The sequence below is a fragment of the Saimiri boliviensis genome, chromosome 9 (genome assembly GCF_048565385.1).
Source record: "Saimiri boliviensis isolate mSaiBol1 chromosome 9, mSaiBol1.pri, whole genome shotgun sequence".
Taxonomy (NCBI): Eukaryota; Metazoa; Chordata; class Mammalia; order Primates; family Cebidae; genus Saimiri; species Saimiri boliviensis.
This window is the reverse complement of record NC_133457.1, coordinates 67891336-67915043: the sequence shown is the minus strand read 5'-3', so window position 1 is coordinate 67915043 and position 23708 is coordinate 67891336. Positions and strand designations below refer to the sequence as shown.

The window sequence follows — 23708 nt, the reverse complement described above, 5'->3', positions numbered from 1 at the left end:
CTTGAGCCACCGCGCCCGGCCGCAAACACATAGTTTAATTCTTCTTTTTATTTATTTATTTAATAAAGACAGGGTTTCACCATGTTGGTCAGGCTGGTCTTGAACTCCCAACCTCAGGTGATCCACCTGCCTTGGCCTCCAAAGTGCTTGGATTACAGATGTTGAGCCACACCTGGCCTAATTCTTCTAAACTGTATATGAGCTGCTTTCTACAAGAATTTCAGGCTGGGTGCGGTGGCTCACACCTGTAATCCCAGCACTTTAGGAGGCCAAGGTGGGTGGATCACAAGGTCAGGAATTCGAGATCAGCCTGGCCGAAATGGCCGTCTCTACTAAAAATACAAGAATTAGCTGGGCATGCTGGCACACGCCTGTAGTCCCAGCTACTCTGGAGGCTGAGGCAGGAGAATCGTTTGAACCCAGGAGTTGGAGGCTGCAGTGAGCTGAGATCGCACCACTGCACTCCAGCCTGGGCAACACAGTGAGACTCCTTCTCCAAAAAAAAAAAAGGAAAAGAAAACTGGTAAAAAAAATATATATATATATTTTTTACAACAAACAAACAAACAAAATAAATAAATAAATTCTTTTTCTTTTTTTTTCTTTTTTTTTTTTTTGAGATGGAGTTTCGCCCTTCTTACCCAGGCTGGAGTGCAATGGCGCGATCTCGGCTCACCGCAACCTCCGCCTCCTGGGTTCAGGCAATTCTCCTGCCTCAGCCTCCTGAGTAGCTGGGATTACAGGCACGTGCCACCATGCCCAGCTAATTTTTTTTTTGCACTTTTAGTAGAGACGGGGTTTCACCATGTTGACCAGGATGGTCTCGATCTCTCGACCTCGTGATCCACCCGCCTCGGCCTCCCAAAGTGCTGGGATTACAGGCTTGAGCCATCGCACCCGGCTAATAAATTCTTTTTCTTTTCTTTCTCTCTTTTTTTTTTTTTTTGAGAAGGAGTCTTGCTCTGTTGCCCAGGCTGGAATGCAGTGGCACAATCTCGGCTCACTGCAACCTTCACTTCCCAGGTTTTAAACAATTCTCCTGCCTCAGCCTCCCCAGTAGCTGAGATTACAGGTGCCCGCCACCCTGCCTGACTAATTTTTGTATTTTTAGTAGAGACAGGGTTTCTCCATGTTGGTCAGGTGGTCTCAACCTTCTGACCTAAAGTGATCTACCTGTCTCGGCCTCCCAGAGTGCTGGGATTACAGGCATTAGCCACTGCACCTGGCCTGGAATTTGTTTTTAATCCTTTAAAGTGTAAATTTAGTGATGGTGATGGCAGCTGCAGGGTTTTGCTACTTAGGGTAAACTTATGATTAATTCGGTGATCACTCTTATGCACAAGACACTTCTGTAAGAAATCATGTGCTTGAGACAACAGCTGTACCAAGGCTAGTGTCAGGTCCGTTTCTTCGTTTCCCTGTGGTAAGCCTTCCAGGGTAACAGCTGGGTCGCTGCCGTCATTACTAAAGCGCTACCTTTTTGCAGACTCATTCATCATCCTGAAGCTGTGAGCACTTGCTTCTCCTTCGCTGGTGATATTCCTAGGGAGGAGCAAGTGGAAGTCTCAGGACACAGATCACCAGCAGGGCCTGGGGTGAGAAAATCAGCGTGCCACAGGAGGCTTCCTGAGGCTGAAAGACGTGGGAGGCTGCCAGGTGCCTCGGCCTGCAGTGGTGACCCCAGCCTCTGGGAGGCTGAGGCTGGTGGATCACCTGAGGCTGCAACTGCCCAGGGGTTTCCCCTTGCCCGCTGCCCAGACAGCGCCCATTCCTCAGGACAGGGGACTTGCAATCGAGAAAAAGTAATTCATAGAGCCGGCTGTGAGGGAGTCTGAAGTTTTATCATCGCTCCGATCAGTCTCCCGGAGCATTCGGGCAGCAGAGCTTTTAGGATAGCTTGGTGGGTAGGGGAAGCAGTGAGCCAGGAGTGCTGATTGGTCAGAGACGAAAGCGTCCCGAGTCAGAGCTGTCTTCTTGTGCTGAGTCAGTTCTTGGGTCGGGGCCATAGATCAGAGGAGCCAGTTTATTGATCCGGTGGTGCAGCTGCTCCACCAAGTGCAGGGTCTGCAAAATATCTCAAGCTCTGATCTTAGGAGCAGTTTAGGGAGGGGCAGCATCTTGTAGCCTCCAGCTGCATAACTCCTAAACCATACTTTCTTATCTGTGGCTAATTCATTAGTCCTACAAAGGCAGTCTAGTCCTCAGGCAAGAAGGAGGTTTGCTTTGGGAAAGGGCTGTTATCATCTTTGTTTTAAACTATAAACTGTAAGCTATAAACTAAGTTTCCCCCAAGTTAGTTCAGCCTACACGCAGGAATGAACAAGGACAGCTTGGAAGTTAGAAGCAAGATGGATGCGGTTACGTTTGATCCCTTCACGGTCTCGGTCGTCATTTTGCAAAGGTGGTTTCAAGGCCAGGAGTTTGAGACCAGCATGACCAACATGGTGAAACCCTGTCTCTACTAAAAATACAAAATGAGCTGGGCGTGGCGTGCACACCTGTAGTCCCAGCTGCTGGGGAGGCTGAGGTAGGAGGACTGTTTGAGTCTGAGAAGTGGAGGTTGCAGTGAGCCAAGATTGCTCCACTGCACTCTGGCCTGGGCAACAAAGCAAGACTGTTTAAAAAAAAAAAAAAAAGAAAAAAAGACAGCTAGGTATGGTAGCTCACACTTGTAATCCTAGCATTTTGGGAGGCTGAGATGGGTGGATTGCCTGAGTTCAGGAGTTTGAGACCAGCCTGGGCAGCCTGGGGGTGAAACCCTGTCTCTACTAAAAAAACAAACCCATCAGCGGGGCGTGGTTGTGGGCACCCGTAATCCCAGCTACTCAGGAGGTTGAGGCAGGAGAATTGCTTGAACTCGGGAAACAGAGGTTGCAGTGAGCCAAGACCGAGCCACTGCACTCCAGCCTGCACAACAAAGGGAAACTTTGTCTCGAAAAAAAAAAAAAGCCTTGGGAGAACAGGCTAGACAGTTGTTCCATTCTAGGGTAGGTTGTGGGATCTGAGCAAGGAAGAGAGGAAGTTGGTGCAGCAGAATTCACTGGCAGAAGAGAAAGAAGATGGTACAGCTGGACAGCCGGGCCCCTGTCCCTAGTGGCAGCTCCAAACTCACTGAAAGCTGACGTGAGAGCACATTCCCTTAATTGGAGGGAGGAAAAAAGGGAAGATAAGCTGAAAGAGCTGCCGTTTATACCAGACCGCTGAAGGGGAAGTGAGGGTTTTCTCATTAGTGTACAAATACCGTAAACTTCAGCCCACTCAAACTAGGTTTCTGCCCCCAGCACTGCACTGAAGTGGCTCTCGGTCTCCAGTGATGAACACTGCACTGTCCTCTTCACCTGACTGCTCCGAGTCAGCGTGAGACGGTTGGCCACGGGACCCTCTTGAACGTTCTCACTCTTGGCTCCCTTGACACGTCACTCTAGCGTGTCTCCTTTCTTTTGTCATCCAGGCTGGGGTGTGGAGTGCAGTGGCGCAATCTCAGCTCATTGCGAACTCCGCCTCCCAGGTTCTGCGATTCTCCTCCCTCAGCCTCCTGATTACCTGGGATTACAGGCGCCCACCACCATGCCCGGCTAATTTTTGTGTTTTTAGTAGAGACGGATTTTCACCTTGTTGGCCAGGCTGGTCTCAAACTGCTGAGCTCAAGTGATCTGCCCACCTCAGCCTCCCAAAGTGCTGGGATTACAGGTGTGAGCCACCGTGCCCGGCCCTGGGAATTCTACTTTATTTATTTATATATTTTAAGATGGGGTTTCACCATGTTGGTCAGGCTGGTCTTGAACTACCGACCTCAGGTGATCCGCTCGCCTTGGCCTCTAAAGAGCTTGGATTACAGGCGCGAGCCACCGCGCCCGGCCGAGAATTCTACTTTAAATAGAATGTTGGGGAGTTTACTTTTAGGCTGAGACCTAAAGGATGAAAGAAAGCGATCCATGCTGAGACCAGCAGAGTTTACACGGAAGAGCTGCCGAGGCTGCTGAGCTTTGAGAGGAGGCCGATTAGCTGGCAGGTAGTGGGCAAACGGGGTGGCAGGAAGTGAGGAGCTTGGACGTCCTGAGGGGAATGAGAGAAAGAGCCGAGACTGTTGCAGTGATCAAGACGAAAAGCAGGTCACTTGTGCTGAGAAACGCTGAGGAGGTGACAGAACGTACTGTTTGCTAGGAAGAACGACAGCGAGGAAAACCTAGCCAGCCAGCCTCCAAGTGGAAAACCGTTGGGGACATTCTAAACTGGCAAGACAGCATACAAACATCACACACCAGTGAAAACCGTCCTTCAGACACGGGACGTGGGCCCTGCCCGGGGCTCCCTCGTGGAGAATACTCTTTGGTTCGTCTGCGATCAGGCGTGAGCGGGCGCCAGCTGCCCCCCTCGTTTATCTTGGTTCTATGAGAAAACGCAGAGCCCCTGTTGTGAATACGCGTCACCTGTTCAGAGAGCAACTATGTGGGTCAGCGTCTGCTCGAGGCCCTCAGCCCCGAACGCTGTCCGCCCGAGCTCTCGGGCCGGAGGGTCCCATGGGGCTGTTCTGAGTGTCTGCTTCTCAACGCCTTCAGCGCCACCTGGAGGGGTCTCTACGGCCAGGCTGGTCTCGGTACACTTGGACTTGATGAACGGCAGTGGATCGGAAAGTAGGGTTATGTTATGCACATTTCGGAGGTAGAAGTTAAAGGACTTGCTGTTGGAATGGATATGGGGGAATGAAAGAAAAAGAAAATGACTTAAGTTTCTGGCGGGTTTGTGGGTCTGAGTCGGGAGGAGTGACTGCAGATTAAATGTGATACCTCCAGCTGTAGGTGTAGTTTAAGAAGCTGGGCGTGTGAGTCTGAAGCTTGGAGGAGGACGGACTGGAGTCAGAGATTTCAGAAATCAGCAGCATTGCACACGAGGGTTGGTGTTGTGGGAATATCACCAAGGGAAGGTTACAGGGGGCCCAGAGTCAAGTCCTGGGGATCAGCACCATACAGAGCCCCGGCCAAGGTGCAGACAGTGAGGAAGGAGAACCCCAGGCTGCAGTCATGGCTCAGCCCATAATCCCAGCACTTTGGCAGGCAGAGGCGGGTGCATCACTTGAGGTCGGGAGTTCCAGACCAGCCTGGTCACCATGGTGAAACCCCATCCCTACTAAAAACACAAAAATTAGCCAGGCGTGGTGGCAGGCGCCTGTAATCCCAGCTACTCAGGAGGTCGAGTCCGGAGAATGGCTTGCACCTGGAAGGCAGATATTGCACTGACCCTGTACTCCAGCCTGGGTGACAGTGAGACTCCATCTTAAAATTAAAAAAAAAAAAAAAATTCTCTACTGGCTCCTTTTCTATTTTAAAAAATTCAATTAGAATCAAATCTGTCTTTCCATGTATGTTTACTGTCTGTGTTCCCAACTAGAAAGTAATTTCCTTGAGGGCAGGGGGTTTGCTCCCCATCACATAAATCCCTATTCTTTGGCATATGCGGCTGGAGGATGGGGATAAGAAATGGTTCCACAAGAACGGGGAGCACAGGCCGGCGCGGTGGCTCACGCCTGTGATCCCAGCACTTTGGGAGGCCGAGGCGGGTGGATCACAGGTTAAGAGATCGAGATCATCCTGGTCAACATGGTGAAACCTAGCTCCATGAGAAATACAAAAATTAGCTGAGTGTGGTGGCGTGGGCCTGTAGTCCCAGCTACTCAGGAGGCTGAGGCAGGAGAATCACTTGAACCCTGAAGGGGAGCTTGCAGTGAGCTGAGATGGCGACACTGCACATCAGCCTGGCGAGAGTGACACTGACAAAAAGAAAAAAAGGAGCAGCACAAAGCCATCACTGTAGAACTGAACTGAGCAGCAATTCCAGTTTTTTTTTTTTTTTTTTTTTTGAGGTGAGATAGTCTCACTTGGTCACCCAGGCTGGATGCAATCTCAGCTTCCCACAAGCTCCACCTCCCTGGGTTCAAGCGATTCAGCCGGTCTCAGCCTCCCAAGTAGCTGGAATTACGGGTACCACTACCACATCTAGCTGATTATTACTATTATTTTTTTGAGACAGTTTCGTTCTTGTCACCCAGGCTGGAGTGGTACAATCTCAGCTCACTGCAACCTCTGCCTCCTGGGTTCAAGTGATCCTGCCTCAGCCTCCCAAGTAGCTGAGATTACAGGTGGCCGCCACCATGCCTGGCGAATTTTTGTATTTTTTTTTTTTTTTTTTTTTTGAGACGGAGTTTCGCTCTTGTTACCCAGGCTGGAGTGCAATGGCGCGATCTCGGCTCACCGCAACCTCCGCCTCCTGGGTTCAGGCAATTCTCCTGCCTCAGCCTCCTGAGTAGCTGGGATTACAGGCATGCGCCACCATGCCCAGCTAATTTTTTGTATTTTTAGTAGAGACGGGGTTTCACCATGTTGACCAGGATGGTCTCGATCTCTTGACCTCGTGATCCACCCGCCTCGGCCTCCCAAAGTGCTGGGATTACAAGCTTGAGCCACCGCGCCCGGCCTGAATTTTTGTATTTTTAGTAGAGACAGGGTTTCACCATGTTGGCCAAGCTGGTCTCAAACTCCTGACCTTGTGATCAACCTGCCTTGGCCTCCCAAAGTGCTGGGATTACAGGCGTGAGCCATTGAGCCATTAACCCGGCTAATTTTTGTATTTTTAGAGATGAGGTTTCACCATGTTGGCCAGGCTGGTCCCTAACTCCTGACCTCAAGTGATCTGCCCACCTTGGCCTCCCGAAGTGCTGGGATTACAGGCGTGAGCCACTGCGTCCAGCAATAATACCAATTTCTTTCTTTTTTCTTTTTTGAGACGGAGTTGCACTCTTGTTACCCAGGCTGGAGTGCAATGGCACGATCTTGCCTCACCACAACCTCCGCCTCCTGGGTTCAAGCAATTCTCCTGCCTCAGCCTCCTGAGTAACTGGGATTACAGGCACACACCACCATGCCCAGCTAATTTTTTGTATTTTTAGTAGAGACGGGGTTTCACCATGTTGACCAGGATGGTCTCGATCTCTTGACCTTGTGATCCACCCGCCTCGGCCTCCCAAAGTGCTGGGATTACAGGCTTGAGCCACTGCGCCCGGCCAATGATACCAATTTCTATCTATTATGCCATGTAATTTTATCTCCTTTTTGCCTATTAATTCAGTAATTTCCTTCACTTTTTAAGTCCTTAATGAACCATTAGTAATTACCACTGGTCTGAAAGATTAGACACTTGAAATGCCCAAGTATGTCAAATACAGAATTTATACCTGCCTAATAAGGCTAGCTTACCCAGTGTTTCTGTAACAACTCAACATTTACAGTGCTTACCATAAACATTCCACATACCGTGAAGAGCAGAAAAAAGGCTGGGAACCGTTACACATTACAGTCGGACTGCAAGCTTTTGAAATCTAAATTGCTTTACTCAAAGTAACATCGAGAGAGTCTTATCTTGCAAAAACAACAGCACAAAAAACTAATACTGAAAAGTTTTTGTTTTTATTTCCAAGATCAAATATTACAACAGGACATTTACATGTATTTATAAAAAAATGCAGCAGTTGAATGTATAGATCAGAGGTTCCCTTGAGCTTGGTCCCTCTCTCAGCACAGTGAGCTGATGTCTTCAAAAGACTGATCGCCCCACTCCCCTCCCCCCACCCAGCTGCCCCCCCCCCCCCATTTCAAGTTGCAGTATTAATATAAAGCAACTGGGTACAACACAGCAAGAGTATTCACAATTTGGTACAGCCCAAAGCAGAGGATCGCCAGCTGAGAGGAAGATCCTCCTTTTGGAAAGTATTTACCTATAGACTATGGGTATCTATAGACAGATCACGCCCAGTTATCTGAGATTTCCCTGGTTTTAGAGCAAGTGGAAGTTCCATTGAGTCTTAGTCAGCAGTCACAGCTCTGCTCTACCTAATGGCAGGTTTTTCTCCTCTCACAAGTTGAATTTTCAGCCGCCTGCCTGTGTCTTCAATTTAAGGCTTTCCCTAGCACCTTTATGATGACTTATTAGATATACAGGAGGGGCTCTAATGTGTCTTGAACAAAAAAATTTAGTGGATAGTCCAGCTGCCCCTTGCTCAACAATCCCAAAGACTTCTTCCCACTACTGAGAAGAGCTGCATTAATAAATGGTATCTCCTAGCACCATGGGAGAAAAGGCCCAGACAACAGAACTCGATGTGCATTTCAGGGAGCACTTGTCAGAAGCACTACAGCAGGAGCGCTGACTCTGTTAACCTTCTTGGTTTCAACAACAAAGTTACACTACAGATTAAATTTAGAGCCTGTCCTGCATTCCCAGTGCAAATCTCAGGAAGACCCCCTCCCCTCCACTTTGTCCAGAATAAGCTGAGCACACAAACATCGCAGGGAATCTCTAAATACTGTTAGGAACTGCTTTAGAAACACTTTAAAGCAAATCACCCCAAGCTGACTTCACTCAAGTCCCCAACCCACCCTCATCCCTATCCCCCCAGAAATTTCATTCCTTGATTAACTTCTCTGAGATGTAAAGTGAGGTTTGGAAAATGACATGAAAAATGTTTAAAACACAATCAATGAAGACATGCCAGAACTAGACATCCCAGGTGATTCAAACTGCATTGTTCAAACTGAATTCACACAAAGCATGCAGAGCCTACGCGAACACTCCTGAGAGTTTCCACGGGACAGTCAATACCTACTCGACAAAGGACTTTCTTAAAGGGCTTAAAAAAAAAAAAAAAAAAAAGACACCGGATGTTTAGAAGTTGTTTACAACAAAAACAACAAATCATTCTGGAAAAAAAAAGATTATCAGAAGAGTGAAGAAAACCGTGTCTGACAGATTCATCCAAAGCTTGCATGGAAGCCCCTCAGTCTAAGTCTATGTTAGCATCAACTCACTTCTCTACATCTAAGACTAGATTCTCTCACAGCTTTACTGTTTCCTGGTAAGTGTTTTAAGTAGCCTTTCCAGGCTGAAGGGACAAACCCAGGAAAGTAACAAGGCCCAAGACCCCAAATGTGTAAGAGAAGCAGCCCCTACTAGAAGCTTGCTACTCACTAACTGAACAGCGGAGGGCACGTTCTACTTTCACTCTCATTAGCAGGTCAAAGGGGATTTTCTGATGGCAACAGTCACTTCACATAAGGTTTCACTCACAGGGCAAATGTTATCTAAAAGTTATTGTTAAAAGCATATGATTAGTGTCATAAACATACTTAGAGTATGTTTATGAACTACATCATTTGATATTTCCATTAAGAATGCCAAGCTCTGGCCGGGCGCAGTGGCTCAAGCCTGTAATCCCAGCACTTTGGGAGGCCGAGGCGGGTGGATCACGAGGTCGAGAGATCGAGACCAACCTGGTCAACATGGTGAAACCCCGTCTCTACTAAAAATACAAAAAATTAGCTGGGCATGGTGGTGCGTGCCTATAATCCCAGCTACTCAGGAGGCTGAGGCAGGAGAATTGCCTGAACCCAGGAGGCGGAGGTTGCGGTGAGCCGAGATCGCGCCATTGCACTCCAGCCTGGGTAACAAGAGCGAAACTCCGTCTCAAAAAAAAATAAAAATAAAAAATAAAAAAAAAATGCCAAGCTCTGAGAAAAGCATACTGTAAAATCATGCTGCTGAAAACAGCAAGGTATCCAACTGAGTATAAACAGTCTGATGTCAGTCTAATGTCATCACCCTGAAATGGATCCTGGTGACATGCACTACTGAGCCAGCAGCTACCTTGACAGGAAAAAACAGAATGGCAGGGAATCGTTCCAGATCAAGAATCTCTCTATCAGTTAAGATTTCCATACTGACTCTTAAAAAAAGCAAATTAAAAAGACTTTAAGAAAGGGAGAATTCAATTCCAGGTCAGAATTTATCTAATGAGTTAAAATGTGTCCCACTTACCATGTCTAAAAAAATGGATGACTCGTGTTAGCCCAGTTAGATTAGTAACTTCTTTTGATGAGATAAAATACTACTTTAGTCCAGCTTAGCTTGACTATTCTTCCCATTTGAAAACCCAAATGACGGCCGGGTGTGGTGGCTCAAGCCTGTAATCCCAGCACTTTGGGAGGCCGAGGCGGGTGGATCACAAGGTCGAGAGATCGAGACCATCCTGGTCAACAAGGTGAAACCCCCATCTCTACTAAAAATACAAAAAATTAGCTGGGCATGGTGGCGCGTGCCTGTAATCCCAGCTACTCAGGAGGCTGAGGCAGAGGTTGCGGTGAGCCCAGATCGCGCCATTGCACTCCAGCCTGGGTAACAAGAGCGAAACTCCGTCTCAAAAAAAAAAAAAAAAGAGAAAACCCAAATGACCTTTATAAGGTATATAAAATTCCCAGAGTACTGTGATCTCTCTAGAGGAAAGACAATTACACAATAAAACTTGATGTTTGCTGCCAAAGAATTAAGTACAACGAAACTTTCCATATTTATAGATTAAGATGTGATTGTTCTTGGCATTTGCCATCTCTAATCCTAGAAGAAAATCTGGTTATCTTTTGAAAATACTTTCTCATTACAGAAATGCTAAATTATGTTTATTAAAGTAGTTCAAATTGGATTGTCCAACTTTATTTTAAAATCAATATGGCAAAGAGAGGCCTATGCCAAAAATCATGCTTATGAGACTGAGATTTAAGCCATACAGCAGCAACTGGCAGGCCACAAAGAAGGTGGGCCTAGCAGGGCTAGCCACGCTCTATTTGAAATAAGAGAAGTCTCCTTAGCTACAGGGAAAATAAGCCGTAAGTTTGCCTCAAAAATTTCCTTTGATTTTATAAAAATGAAGATTGTTACATATTAAAGACTTTGAAATGGAATTTCTTAAACATAGCCAATTACATTAAAAATCGTAACATTTTAAGATAATGAATGTTAAAAATAAATGGAGAAGTAAAACAGAGAGCAGGATTAGAAGATTTTCTAATTAAGGGTCTCACCATCATATCCAATAATACCGCCATGTAAATTCACTTCACAGGCAAAATACAAGGCCACCATAATCTCTATTTTTAAAGATTCTGAACTGTCTCTCTAGCAGGACACATAGGTGAGTCAAAAACCAAAATAACCATCACTGAAATACCAAATCTCTACGTAACAGGAGAAACCAATATATTGGTATATTCCCTGTTGGATTCTGCAGTTGGGAAGTAAAGAACATTCTTGCCACTATTCTAAGATGTGTACTGTGCAACACCACGTTTCATGGCAAGACTGGGTGAAATGTTAAGAGAGGCCACCCAGTGAAGTTGAGTGTCTGCAGTACAACAGCTGCCTTAGCCTTCATCAAGGCTTGTGTTACTGGAAAACTGCCATGTTCCCCAGGAAAAGTGGTTCTTCCTACGCTCATTACTTTTTAGTCCTACACAAGACTACTAATTCATCAGCCTGCACCCCATGATTTACTGAGTCGTTAAATGGTCAAAAAGGTAGAGACAGGGTAAGAATGACATCATAATGATACGCTCTACAGGATAAGAAACATATTTAAAAGTCAACCTAATTGTATATTGAAAAAGTTGTTTCTACCAAAACGTGTGAATCTTACAACTTATGCAAATCAATTTCCCAGTAGGCCAGTAAAGTACTTTAAGTAAGTATACAAATAAAAATAATATTTAATGCCAGTGTTAGTGACATATTTGGTTCTCACTTACATTTTAGTTACATACTTAACACTGATTAGGCACACAGCATTAAGTTTTCAAAAATAAGGAATATTTAAATTACTACTAGACCTGTAACTATTATTCTCTCCTTTTGGGAGACTTCAGTCATCACAGTAAAATTACGAGCATTGGTCAAATGATACCTGAACATAGAAAAATAAAAAAGAAAAGAAAAGAAAAGAAACTGATTAACTAGCACATTTTAATCAGCCTAGGGATAACATGCAATAAAGGGGAGAGAGCGGAAGCTTAAGACATGAGTGGAAAAGGACTTCAGAGATCATCTAATTCGGTGTCTAGAAAAGGCTGAGAAGTATTAATCTGGTCCAATTCTCTCATTTTTCAGATGAGAAACCCGAGATTAAGAAGAGAGAAGCGTGAAGGTGACAATGAGCAGATTTGTTCCCCAAGCGCATGGCCGCCACTGGCGGCCTTTCTGAATGTAGGGCAGACGACTCTATGCGTTTAATTGGTACCTGGGTGGAGAGAAATGAGATACAGCCTTAATTTTCCAGTTGCTAGTGCTCCCTCCGGTGTTTTAAGTGTGTCAGTGAGATCCCTGCTAGCTAGGAATCTTTACTGTGGGAGATCAGTGATTCTTTCCCATTTGGGTACTGGCTATGCCTTACTGACAGAACTTCATGCCATAAATCTAGAAGTTACAGAAGGTGGAGCTGAAGAAGCAGGTGAGTCAAAAAGAAATCTGAGCTACAGTGCTTGCTACTTTTCAGTCTTAAGAACTTTGCTAACTAAAACATACACTATTCCTTCCCTTTTCTAAACTTCAATTATAGTGCAATCCCAGAAAAGTAAACATTTACGTGCTCTCCAATTATTTCATGCGTAGTGTGTCTCCCTAACTGGAGAAAACAGGCAGGAATCAGATCTCTATTATTTTTTGAGTCGGAGTCTCGCTCTGTCTCCCAGGCTGGAGTGCCTCAGCCTCCCGAGCAACTGAGATCACAGACATGCACCACCATGCCCGGCTAATTTTTGTATTCTTAGTAAAGACGGGATTTCACCATGCTGGCCAGGCTGATCTCAAACTTACGACCTCAGGTGATCCGCCTGCCTCGGACTCCCAAAATGCTGGAATTACAGGCGTGAACCACCACACCCAGCGAGGAATTAGATCTTAGGTTTCAAAATATTTCCGACTTCAATTTAGAACTCAATAGATAATTGTTGACTTGTATAGTCAAGAAGTAGAATTATATACAAGATTTAAAAACATACACACAGAAGGTCTATAATAATCTGGTATTGCTGGGACAGAAAAGGTAACTGCAGACTGGGCGCAGTGGCTCACACCTGTAATCCCAGCACTTTGGGAGGCCGAGGCGGGTGGATCATGAGGCCAAGAGCTCAAGAACGTCCTGGCCAACATGGTGAGACCCGTCTCTACTAAAAATACAAAAATTAGCTGGACGTGCTCCTGCAGTCCCAGTACTCAGGAGGCTCAGGCAGGAGAATCACGTGAACCTGGGAGGCAGAAGTTGCAGGGAGCCAAGATGGCGCCACTGCACTCCAGCCTGGCAACAGAGAGAGACTCCACCTCATAAAAAAAAGAAAATTGCATCATTTTTGAAAAATGGTTAAAAGAAGATAAAATTCTTTTTTTATCCTTTTCATTTATTCTTGGCAAATAATGCCACATAGTGATTTTCCTTTCACACCTTCAACAGTGCACCATTTTTAAAAAGCAATCATCAGCCTCTCAATGGCATAAATAAAAATGTATAGGCACAGTGCAAATCCCACAATTTTAACCCAACTGCTTTCCTATATTTAAAGGAACAAAACTAAATGATAATGTACAAAGCTCAACAATGAGAAGATAATCATCTGAGTAACTTGATTCTCTCGCTGCAGGAGAACGCAGCATGGAAGTTAAACCCGTCTAAGGACTCTGGGTTCCAACTCTGATTTGCCACTCAGTAGCTACGGCATCCTAAGTTCTCTATACCTGTTTTCTTCTTTACACAACGGGAGGAAAATGTACATACAAGTACCTAGCACATGCCCATTACTCAGTATTAGTTTCCCATTCTATTCTCATTTGGCATCGTTCTGTCTCTTCTCTGGTTCCTTCTGATATCAAATCCAAAAAAGTATTCCCCTTACCTTTTCCCCCCACTAGTTTTGTTTGTTTTTAAATTTGAGATGGAGTCTCCCTCTGTTGCCCAGGCTGGAGTGCAGTGGCGCAATCTCAGCTCACTGCAACCTCTGCCTCCTGCATTCAAGCCATTCTCCTGCTACAGCCTCCTGAGTATCTGTGATTACAGGTGTCCGCCACCACACCCAGGTAATTTTTGCATTTTAGTAGAGATGCAGTTTCACCATGCTGACCAGGCTGGTCTTGAACTCCTGACCTCAGGTGATTTGCCCGCCTCGGCCTCCCAAAGTGTTGGGATTACAGGCATGAGCCACTGCACCTGGCCTTTCCACCAGTTTTCATTCCATCTCCCTGTATTTTTCTCTTATCACTCTGGAAGTCTATCTTTCTTGTTCTTTTCCTCCCTAGCTTTTTTTTTTTTTTTAACACTCTCTTTCAAACTGTTTCCAACACCCACAAGGAATGACTATTTTTAACTAACCTTACTGACCTCATTGAATCTAGTCAATAAAACCTCTCCCCTAAAGAGCAGAGGAAATCAGGCAAACTGGAAGAAGCATACTCCTGTCAGTGGATTAAATTCTTTTTTTTTTTTGGAGACAGAGTTTCGCTTGTTACCCAGGCCACAACCTCTGCCTCCTGGGTTCAGGCAATTCTCCTGCCTCAGCCTCCTGAGTAGCTGGGATTACAGGCATGTGCCACCATGCCCAGTTAATTTTTTTGTATTTTTAGTAGGGATGGGGTTTCACCATGTTGACCAGGATGGTCTCGATCTCTTGACCTTGTGATCCACCCGCCTCGGCCTCCCAAAGTGCTGGGATTACAGGCGTGAGCCAGCGCACCCGGCCAGATTAAATTCTTGAGCAAGGCAATACTCCTTATGTATTCTTCCCATGTACAATCCGTAACTCCTCCCATGGACCTCTGTATCAACCCTAAGATAATGACACTCCTGCCTCAAAATAAAATAAAACAAAATCCACTACTCTTGCATTGTAAAATCCCAGTTAGATGTTAAGTTGGATGAATGTGGCACGCCATCTCTTCAATCACTTTATGTATACTTAGTCATCTCACAGTAGCCTAAGTTGAAAAAGTCACTTTGGTTTCTCATAAATGAATATGCAAGTGCTGAGCACATGGATAAGAACTACATCCCCTCACTAACGGACACGCTACCAGCTTCTCTGAATATGTTTTACCATGAGAAGCTAGAAGGTAAAGAGAATGAAACAGAGCCCCATGGGTAAACTGTTGACATGTCTGACTGATTTGGGCTTCAGCTGTGACTCTGCTGGGCGTGCAAATGGGGGCCATCAGCGCACCAAGCTGAGCATACCTCCTTTTCTTACCCTGTGCCTCCCTGAATTTTTAGATTTCTGACCTTGTCTACTACCAACAAATGTCTTACCCTCCAGGGCACCTTTAATAGTACATAGCTCTATTCTTCAAACAGCAAGTATGTTACCCAAGTTCAGAGACACAATTGAGGAATTAACATAAAAACCATCTTTTGCTCAATAAATCAAAAGCTGCTGGTTAAGCCTCAAGAGCCATAAAAAACACCAAAGTGTAAGTATTAGTCACCACTCTAGAGAGAGAACTTTGACTCAAGGTAGAAATGAAACCGTAATTATATAAATATATTTATAAATATTTATACAATTATATACTTATACATAGCACTTACACAGACTTAGAAAAAATGTAAGAACATTAATTCAAAAGGACTCACTGAAGAATAAACAATTTTCCATGATTTCTGTGAGGAGATACATAACTCATTCTTTAGGGAAGGTTCCTCGAAATCCAACCCACCATTAGAAATCATATTCTATAATTTAGTACTAGCAACACATCTTTTTTTTCTTTTCCCAAATCCCCTAATTGTCAAGAGAGCAATCTTAAAGTAGATGAAAACCTAAAGGTTTCTAAGCAACATCAGTTTATGTTCCTCAGATTAAAAAATCAATCTAAATCCTCAATTGACAAAAAAGGTTCATTTAATATTTTAATTTTACAAGTTAAAAGTTCTAGTTTTGCCACCAGAATCACTACTACCCCTTCAGAGGACTCCATTTAAGCTCAAAATAAGAACTGAGCATAGAGTGAAGTTGATATATAAATGGTATTATGTAGATTCAAGATGGCCTCTTCTAAAAAATACTGAAGAAAGCTTTGACCAACTCCAATTTGAATTGGGTTTTGTTGGCAGAAAAAACCCACATCTGAAAATTACTAGTAACCTCCACCATCCCCACTACTAAATGTTGTCTTCTGAATTGAGTTTAAAGGTCTTCCCTTTAGAGAGGCTTTCTTCAGTTTTGATACCTTTTGAAAGAAAACAGCATGCGGACTCAAGTACAATTCAGTCACCAGAGCCTTTCAGACTATTCAACCAGGGGCAAAAAATGAACCATTATTTCTAACCAAAAGAAGGTGGTTAGCAATTCTCAGCTGAATGGCTTTCTTTCTCCCCAGGGACATACCTCAGTGTGCCTGAAACAACACAGGACAATCAATAACCACAGTGGTCACAGTGACAAGCCATTGCACGACATGATGATTGACCAGCTGCCTTCCTACCCATCACTGCAGACCCAGACGATGGAGGACTCCAAGGGAACGGATACACAGTGCTGGCAGAAACAGCAAGCACCTGCCCATCCCCGTCACCACGACAGGCTCCTTCATGTTCGTTCTTGGACCAGCAGGATCGATACAGAGGAATAAAATTATCTCAGGCCAGGACAATGAAAGTCACTCCAAGCTATACACTCCATATGTAATGCTCATTCTGCCAATGACACATGTCATGGAAATAGTTCTTATAGCTGGGAACATGAACATCCTTTGACGAAAGTTTTTAAGTATGATGAGCAATCATTACAAGGGATGCTTTTTCCACATAAACAAAAGCCTGGATATTTTGTTAAGTGACATTTCCTACATGAAGAATACAACAAAATGAAACACATGTTAGAGAATTTCTTCTCCCTACTAAAAATGGGGGCTTACAAAAAAGGGAGGTTGTTCTTACTGTGAATCTAGCCATTCCTTTGCCAGAGGAGTCTGGGGAGTAACATTAACATTTGATCCCAAAAAAGTGCCGTGCAAGAGACCACTGACTGGAACACACAGTTCCTGCTGCTGGTACTAGGAGAGGTCTTATCCTTACACTTCAATTTGGTCACCAGATTAGGTAAGAAAGAAAGTGCTGGGGGAGAGGGGAGGAAGGGGACAGAGTGGGGAGGGAGAGAACAGAGGGGAGAAAGAAAGAAAGAGGCTGATCATAGGAGAGATCAAGAAATGAAAGAGAAGGAAGGTGACTTGCTTGCCCAACTCTGGCTCTGTGGTCCTATGAGCCAAATGCACACTTAGTGACATGGTATCTCATGGGAAAAGGGAAAAAAGGGGTAAGCTGAGAGAGGTCAGGCCATGGTGTTAATTTCTTTCCTGTACAAAGACAGTCTCTTGAGGACAAAGGCCTGCCTCTTGCAAGGTAATATCATAGTCCAGATGAGACAATTTCCTTCGAGGAAAGTTGGTGAGGAGTTCAAATCGTTCATTTGGGTATCCTTTAGACTGGACGTGCTTCACCAAAGCCTACCAACAACAAGAGAAAGACAAAGCCGTGAGATGCAAATAAAAGGAAAGAGCATATTAGTGAATTAGATATAAAACATTCTCTTTTTAATCATATCACATCAGCTATTTAGTGTAGGTCCCTCCTTCAGATAACCAAAGCTTGCCCTTCGGACGGGGAGATGATCTATCTGCACCCAGTTACTTAAAGCCATTAAGTGATACTGAAATACACACAGTTATTATTTGTCTCCCCAATAAATACACCGTCACTATTTATACAATTAAATTATTGTTCTTATTTTCAACATTATCAGTTTTCTTTTCTTCCTTTTAGCAAGGAAGGTATGGCCTTCGTTCTACCTACAGCCAATCTAGCTACCTGCACACTGAATCTCCTCTTCACTTCTCAGAAATGGTACCACCAGAGAATATCCCACCTTTTGCAGGTGGCTTCAGTACTCCCTCTCTGCTTCCCATCAAACTTAAACACTGCTTGCATTTTGGTAATATGGTCTTCAAGAATCAGCCTAATTATCTCCAGCCACAGCAATGGCCAGGAATGCCTGACCCAAGGGATTCATTCACAGGCTAAGCTAAGCTAATCACACTCAAGATTCTGTTTTCCAGCAGTTAAAAAACAGAGGATGTCAGGTATGGTGGCTCAAAACCTGTCATCCCAGCACTGTGGGAGGCCGAGACGGGTGGACAGCTTGAGCACAGAAGTTTGAGACCAGCCTGGGCAACATGGTAAAACCCCATCTCATCAAAAAATATAGGCCAGGCGAGGTGGCTCATGCCTGTAATCCCAGCACTTTGGGAGGCTGAGGAGGGCGGATCACCTGAGGTCGGGTGTTCAAAACCAGCCTGGCCAACATGGTGAAACCCCATCTCTACTAAAAATACAAAAAAATTAGCTGGGCATGGTGGTACGCACCTGTGATCCGAACTACTTGGGAGGCTGCAGCAGGAGAATTGCTTGAACCTGGAATTGAATGCAGTGAGCCAAGATCATGCCACTGCACTCTAGCCTGGGTGACAGCCAGACTTTCTCTCAAAACAAAAATAAAACCTAGCCGGGTATGGTGGTATGTTCCTGTAGTCCCAGCTACTGGGGAGGTGGAGGTGGGAGGAGAACGGCTTAAGCATGGGAGGCAGAGGTTGCAGGAAGCCGTGATCGTGCCACTGCATTCCAGCCTGGGCAGAGACAGAGCCTGTCTCCAAAAAAAGGAAAAAGAAGAAGAGGAAGAAGAAGAAACCCAGAAAGCTCACTGTCTGTGAATTTTAGATGAAAATGCCTGCAGCATCACCAAGATGGACCATGTACGAGTTGAGGAATAAACAAAAGCCACCAGTATAGAGAGATTGGTGTGAAGCAAGGATTGCAAGAGAAAACCTGCAGGCCCCAGAAGAGAAACAGAAAATCAGATGTAACTCTTTTTTTTTTTTTTTTTTTCAGACGGAGTTTCACTCTTGTTACCCAGGCGGGAGTGCAATGGCGCGATCTCGGCTCACTGCAACCTCCGCCTCCTGGGTTCAGGCAATTCTCCTGCCTCAGCCTCCTGAGTAGCTGGGATTACAGGCACGCGCCACCATGCCCAGCTAATGTTTTGTATTTTTGGTAGAGACGGGGTTTCACCATGTTGACCAGGATGGTCTCGATCTCTTGACCTCATGATCCGCCTGCCTCGGCCTCCCAAAGTGCTGAGATTACAGGTGTGAGCCACCGCGCCTGGCCAGACGTAACTCTTAAACACTCTGCAGCTCCAGCTACTAGGAAAACCACTATTCTCGTCAAATAACCCCAGGCATCCTTTTCCAGAAGTAATCATTTCAGTTGGGTTTCTATTCCATGCAGGCATGAAACAGAAAAATCTTCACTGCAACCTATGTGTGGCTTACCTAAGTTAATCTGGGAAGGAAATAAACGAAATAATTAAGATTCATGACCGGGTGCTCCCACCTGTAATCCCAACACTTGAGGAGGCTGAGGCAGGAGGATCACTTGAGCTCGGGAGTTCAAGATCATAGTGAGAACCCTTCTCTACAAAAAAGATTTCTTAAAAATTAGCTGAGTGTGGTGGCACACACCTGCGGTCCCAGCTACCTGGGAGGCTAAGGCTGAGGTTGGAGGCTAGCTTGAGCCCAGGAGGCAGAGGCTGCTGTGAGCAGACTGGGCCAGTGACCTCCAGTGGAGTCATGGAGGTGGAGCAGGTGGACCTCAGGTGAGCAAAACAGCAAGACCCTGTGTCAAACCAACCAGCCAGCCGGCCAGCCAACAGCATGACTCACCACAGTTTGCAGATAGAGATCAGACTAAACACCTAACACCTATTTCTTTCTTTTTTTCATAGAGACAGGGTCTCACTTTATTGTCCAGGCTGGTCTCAAACTCCTGGACTCCAGTGATCCTCCTGCCTTGGCCTCCCAAAATGCTGGGATTACAGGAGTGAGCCACTGTATCCAGCCTCCCACACCTATTTCAAAGAATTATCAAGCAAATCTCGCTGAACTTACTCCAATTAAATAGCTTCTCTGCTTCGAGACAATGCTTCCAATTAGAACAGAGGCATGCCCGGTGCCACTGTGCTTCCCTTTGCTGGAGGTCTACAGCAGCCTTGGTCAGCGCCTCTGCTGCTCCACTTTCCAACAGCATGTGCTCATGCCACGCCTCTGCGTCCCTTTTGGTAATGCTTGCAGTATTCTTTTTCATTATTTTACCTATTATAATCGTATCTGTGAGCCACTGTCTTTGAGGTTACTATTTTAGTTGTTTTGGGGCGCCACAAACCATGCCCACACAAAACCACAACCTTGAGAAATTAGTTTGTTCTGGCTGCTCCACCTACCAGCAGTTTTCCCATCTTTCTCCCTCTACTCAGGCCTTCTTATTCCCCCAGACATGAAATGTACTGAAATTAGGCCAATTAATAACCCTACCATTGTAGGCCTTTAAATATTCAAGTGAAAGGAACTGTTGTACATTCTCAAAATCAATAAAATGCTAAAAATGATTAGGCTTAGTGAGAAACGCATGTTGAAAGTTGAGACAGAAGCAAAGCTAGGCCTCTTGCACCAGTTAGCCAAGCTATGAATGCAAGGAAAAGTTATTAAAGGAAATTAAAAGTGCTACACCAGTGAAAATACAAATGATAGAAAGAAAAACAGCCTTACTGCTGAAAAGGAGAAAGTTTTCGTGGTCTGTAGAGAAAAATCAAACCAGTCACAACATTCCCTTAAGTTAAAGCCTAATCAAAAGCAAGGTTCTAACTCACTTCAATCCTATGAAGTCTAAGGGAGATAAGGAAGCTACAGAAGAAAAGCTGGAAGCTAGTAGAGGTTGGTTCATGAGGTTGAAGGAAAGAAGCCATCTCCATGACATAAAAAAGTGCAAGGTGAAAAAGAAACAAAAAAGGAAAAAAAAAGTGACACAGCAAGTGCTGATGCAGCGAGTGCAGAAACTCATCCAAAAGATGTAGTTAAGATAATTCATGAAGGTAATGACATTAACAGTTTCTCATGTTTGACAAAACAGCCTTCTATTGGAAGAAGATGCCATCTAGGACTTTCACAGCTAGAGAGGAAAAGTCAGTGCCTGCCCTCATAGTTTCAAAGAGGCTGCCTTTCTTGTTAGGTGGTAATGCAGCTGGTGACTTCCAGTTGAAGCCAACACTCATTTAACATTCCAAAATCCCGGGTCCCTTAAAAATTATGTTAAATCTACTCTGCCTGTGTTCTATAACTGTAACAACAAAACCTGGATGACAGCACATCAATTTACAGCATGGCTTACTGAATATTTTAAGCCCACTGTTGAGACCTACTGCTCAGAAAAAAAATTCAACATATTAACTGCTCACTGACAATGCACCTAGTCACCTAAGAGCTCTGATACAAATGTAGATAAAAATGAATATTGTTTCCAGTCTGCTAACCCAACATCCATTCTCCATGCAGCCCATGGATCGAGGAGTAATTTCAATTTTAAAATCTTATTTAAGAAATTGGCCGGGCGCGGTGGCTCAAGCCTGTAATCCCAGCACTTTGGGAGGCCGAGGCGGGTGCATCACGAGGTCGAGAGATCAAGACCATCCTGGTCAACATGGTGAAACCCCGTCTCTACTAAAAATACAAAAAACTAGCTGGGCGTGGTGGTGCGTGCCTGTAATCCCAGCTACTCAGGAGGCTGAGGCAGGAGAATTGCCTGAACCCAGAAGGCGGAGGTTGCGGTGAGCCGAGATCGCGCCACTGCACTCCAGCCTGGGTAACAAGAGCGAAACTCCGTCTCAAAAAAAAAAAAAAAAAGAAATACATTTGGCCAGGCATGGGGTCAAATCTCAACACTTTGGGAGGCTGAGGTGAGAGGATTACTTGAGGCCAGGAGTTGAGACAAGCCCTGACAACACAGCAAGAAACCATCTCTACCAAAAAAAAAAAAAAAAAAGAAAAAAAAATTGAGTGAAGACACTCAGGAGGGTGAGGAAGGAGGATCATCAGGGCAGGGGTTGGGGGGAGAGTCAAGGTTATAGTGCACTATGACCACTGCACTCCAGCCTTGGCAACACACACCCCCCTCTACTTTTTTTTTTTTTTTTTTAAAGGATATTGCTGCCATAAATACAGATTCCTTTGATAGATCTGGGCAAACTGGAAAACTTCTGGAAAGGATTCACCAGTTTAAATGGCATTAAGAACATTCATGATTCATAGGAGGTCAAAATATCAACATGAATAGGACTTTAGAAGAGGTTGATTCCAACAATCATGATGACTTTGAGGGGTTTAGGAAATCACTGGAGGAAGTAACTGCAGGTGGGGTAAAAACTGCAGGAGATCTAGAAGTGGAGGATGATGGTGTGACTCAACGGCCGCAATCTCATGATCAAACGTTCATTAAAAGTGGGGGAGTTGCTTCTTGTGGATGAGCAGAGAAATTGATTTCTTGAGATGGAATCTACTCCTGGTGAAGATTCTGTTAACATTGTTGACATAACAACAAAGGATTTGGAATACTACACAAACTTAGTAGATAAAGCTTGGGCAAAGTTTGAGAAGACTGACTCCCGTTTTGAAAGAAGTTCTACTGTGGGTAAAATACTATCATACAGCAACACATGCTACAGAGAGAGTTTTTGTAAAAGGGATCGTCAATTGATGCAGCAACTTCATTGCTGTCACATTTTAGGAAACTGCCGCAGCACCCATCACCCTGATCAGTCAGTAGCCATAATATCAAGACCCTCCATCAACAAAAAGATGACGACTCACTGAGGATTCAGATGATTGTTGGCACTTTTTAGCAAACGTGTTTTTTAATTAAGTGATGTGCTTTTTATTTATTTATTTATTTATTTATTTATTTTTTGAGACGGAGTTTCGCTCGTTACCCAGGCTGGAGTGCAATGGTGCGATCTCGGCTCACCGCAACCTCCGCCTCCTGGGTTCAGGCAATTCTCCTGCCTCAGCCTCCTGAGTAGCTGGGATTACAGGCACGCGCCACCATGCCCAGCTAATTTTTTGTATTTTTAGTAGAGACGGGGTTTCACCATGTTGACCAGGATGGTCTCGATCTCTTGACCTCGTGATCCACCCGCCTCGGCCTCCCAAAGTGCTGGGATTACAGGCTTGAGCCACTGCGCCCGGCGCTTTTTATTTTTAAAGATATAATGCTTCTGCACACATAACAGACCATGGAATAACGTAAATGTAACTTCTATATGCACCAAGAAACCAGTTTGTGACTCATCTTACTGCAGTGGTCTGGAACTGACCAAAGCCTGTACTTACTAGCAGTTTAGCTTGCTCTGGAAGAGTGATCTGTTCCCTTTTTCCATCTGGATACCGCAACATCAGCTGTGCTTTTGGTCCTAAAGAAAGGGTTTAAAAAAACAAAACAAAACAGGACATAGAAGTTTAAGACAGACAATTAGTTTAAATAAATATGTAAATAAAGCCATTCAGCAATTATTGAGTTTTTTGTTTTTTTCCCACAGAGACAAAGTTTCACGGTGCTGCCCAGGCTGGCCTCAAGAGCCTCTCCTGCCACAGCCTCCCCAGTAGCTGGGACTGCAGGATCACACCACTGGACCCAGCTCAATATCCAAGGTGTGTTTTTTTTTTGAGACAGCGTCTTGCTCTGTCCCCCCGGCTGGAGTGCAGTGATGCCATCTTAGCTGACTGCAACCTCCACCTCCTTGGTTCAAGACACTCTCCTGCTTCAGCCTCCCGAGTAGCTGGGACTACAGGCATGTGCCGCCACACATGGCTAAGTTTTATATTTTTAGTAGAGACAGGATTCTGCCATGTTGGCCAGGCTGGTTTGAACTCCTAACCTCAGTGATCCACCATGCCCGGCCCCAATATCCAAGTTT

General features: G+C 44.9%; 1 protein-coding gene across 3 annotated transcripts in view; it reads right to left on the bottom strand.

The window, feature by feature from the left end:
* Window positions 1–9928: 9928 nt before the first annotated feature.
* The window catches only part of UBXN7 (UBX domain protein 7), a 79338-nt gene continuing 65558 nt past the window's right edge, over window positions 9929–23708 (bottom strand). For all 3 annotated transcript variants that reach the window (XM_074406102.1, XM_010341619.3, XM_074406103.1), the window contains 2 exons: window positions 23125–23204; window positions 9929–17358 (listed from right to left, as the gene is read on the bottom strand). In XM_074406102.1, the coding sequence (XP_074262203.1) occupies window positions 17197–17358; window positions 23125–23204 (242 nt within the window). In that variant the 3' untranslated portion in view covers window positions 9929–17196. The remainder of the gene's footprint in view (window positions 17359–23124; window positions 23205–23708) is intronic.